Here is a 2,438-nt window from a genome sequence, read left to right as displayed (position 1 = left end):
TACCCACTTTTTGCGCCACTGCAGAGAACGACCGCGGGCTAGAATCGAACCCGGGTCCGCTGCTGGCCGAGTGGGGGGGACGCCCTACCAACTGAGCTAAGGGCGCCCCTAATTGAAGCTAGTTTTGACTGTTATTCTGCTATTTTAGAGAAATCTTATCAAATGTTTATTCTCAAAATTCAAATGTTTTATTTGGGTTTTATCTTCTCCTTCTCCTCTGGCCCTGGACTGAAGACAGACAGACAGACAGACAGACAGACAGACAGACAGACAGACAGACAGACAGACAGACAGACAGACAGACAGACAGACAGACAGACAGAGTATAATGTGGTTTGGTTTAAATACTACATATCCCAGGACGCAACTTGACAATGGATTTTTTCTTTGTTCTTTTCCTTTACAAAAATTGTATTGAAAAATGTTCAACAACAATAATTATTATTTATTTTTTACATGAACCTTAACCCTACATACAGAGAGCGGTAGAGGTGACTGAGAGGCTAGCTAAAATATAAACCATCACAAAACAGAAAAACAAATACTTCAGAAGTAACCCTCGGACTACAGACAGGCAGAAGTATAATGTGGTTTCATTTATATGTACTACACTTACCTGAATACAACTTGACAATGGATTTTTTAATTTCCTTTACCAAAATTAGGATGAAAAATGTTCGACAACACGAACCCCAACCCTACATACAGCAACTGGTACATCGGCTATAGCTAAAATATAAACCATAACAAACATTACTCCAGAAGTCAAACGGAGTATAATGTGGTTTAATTTATACACTACATTAACCAGAGTGCAACACACCAATAGCTTTTTTCTTCAGACCCTTGGCTGTCAAACTGCTCAGTAGAATGTTAATATTCTTTAAGAAAAACTATCAAGACTTTTTTTTTCTTCAAGACAAATGAGTGACCTTGACAAGCTTAAAATAAATCTGTAGGGGGCGCCCTTAGCTCAGTTGGTAGGGCGTCCCCCCCATGGGCCTCGGCCAGCAGCGGACCCGGGTTCGATTCCAGCCCGCGGTCGTTCTCGGCATGTCACTCCCCTCTCTGCCCCATTTCAACTCTGTCTCTACACTATCAATAAAGCATAAAAATTCAAAAAAAAAAATCTTAAAAAAATAAAATAAATAATAATAATACTATGATGAAATGTGGGCTTATTTTATTTTTTTTCATTGAAACAATACCTGTTTTACCCTAATATAATTAGTTTAAAGGGAGACTTCATGTAATGGCTTATCATCAAACTGGACCCAAATGCTTCAATTGTCATGGACAAAAACTAACATGGAGGATAAAAATGACTCAAATGTGACTGAAAGTAATAAGTAATTTCATCGAAAGACTAAAACTAAATCTAAAAATCTGCCACTTTCACTCTCCCTCTCCCTCCCTCACTCCCTCCCTCTCCCTCCCTCCCTCCCTCCCTCTCTCTCTCTCTCTCACTCCCCCTCTCCCTCTTCCTCTCCCTCTCCCTCTCTCTCCCTCCCTCTCTGTCTCTGTCTCTCTCACTCCCCCTCTCCCTCCCTCTCCCTCTCTCTCACTCCCCCTCTCCCTCTCCCTCTCCCTCTCGCTCTCTCACTCCCCCTCCCTCCCTCCCTCCCTCCCTCCCTCCCTCTCCATCTCCCTCTCCCTCTCTCACTCCCCCTCCCTCCCTCCCTCCCTCCCTCACTCCCTCCCTTTCCCTCCCTCTCTCCCTCCCTCCCTCTCCCTCTCTCACTCCCTCCCTCTCTCCCTCCCTCTCCCTCTCCCTCTCCCTCTCCCTCTCCCTCTCTCTCACTCCCCCTCTCCCTCTCCCTCCCTCTCCCTCTCCCTCTCCCTCTCCCTCTCCCTCTCCCTCTCCCTCTCCCTCTCCCTCTCCCTCTCCCTCTCCCTCTCTCTCACTCCCCCTCCCTCTCCCTCCCTCTCTCCCTCCCTCCCTTTCCCTCCCTCTCTCCCTCCCTCCCTCTCCCTCTCACTCCCCCTCCCTCCCTCCCTCCCTCATATTAGAACTCACCATGTGTTGTTGATGTCGGTGTACCAGCGTCCATCGAAGCCCGGTTGTTTCTTCTTCTTCTCCTCCTCTCTCTCTGTCTGTGCTCCCTCTCTCTCTCTCTCTCTCCTCTTCACATATTCATCCTCCTGTTCACACACGCGTCTCTTCACCTCCGCCAGACCCTGAGAAGACTTGATTCTCTCAGACCGACTGATCTCTGTTCCATCTAGACACTGAGGGACAAAAAGACACGGACACACAACCATCAATCTAGATCACTCATATAGATTAAAAAAAAAAAATGTATTCTTGATTTTTTTTTAAAGGTGCAGTGTGTAATATGACATCATCAAGAAAGTTCTGCAAAGTTCCAGAATGCAACGCTCCCTGGGTAACCCCACCCCTTTAGAATAATAACAGAAGCTACAGTGGCCTTCAAGGA

General features: G+C 46.1%; 1 protein-coding gene across 1 annotated transcript in view; it reads right to left on the bottom strand.

The window, feature by feature from the left end:
• The window catches only part of dnaaf11 (dynein axonemal assembly factor 11), a gene marked incomplete at both ends in the record, with an annotated part of 32,343 nt that overhangs the window by 25,455 nt on the left and 4,450 nt on the right, over positions 1 to 2,438 (bottom strand). Inside the window, one exon of the mRNA XM_080034173.1 lies at positions 2,018 to 2,229. Within this exon, the coding sequence (XP_079890299.1) occupies positions 2,018 to 2,229 (212 nt within the window). The remainder of the gene's footprint in view (positions 1 to 2,017; positions 2,230 to 2,438) is intronic.

The sequence above is a fragment of the Ammodytes marinus genome (assembly GCF_949987685.1).
Source record: "Ammodytes marinus genome assembly, chromosome: 9".
NCBI classification, from domain to species: domain Eukaryota; kingdom Metazoa; phylum Chordata; class Actinopteri; order Uranoscopiformes; family Ammodytidae; genus Ammodytes; species Ammodytes marinus.
This window is presented reverse-complemented; position numbering and strand designations above follow the sequence as displayed.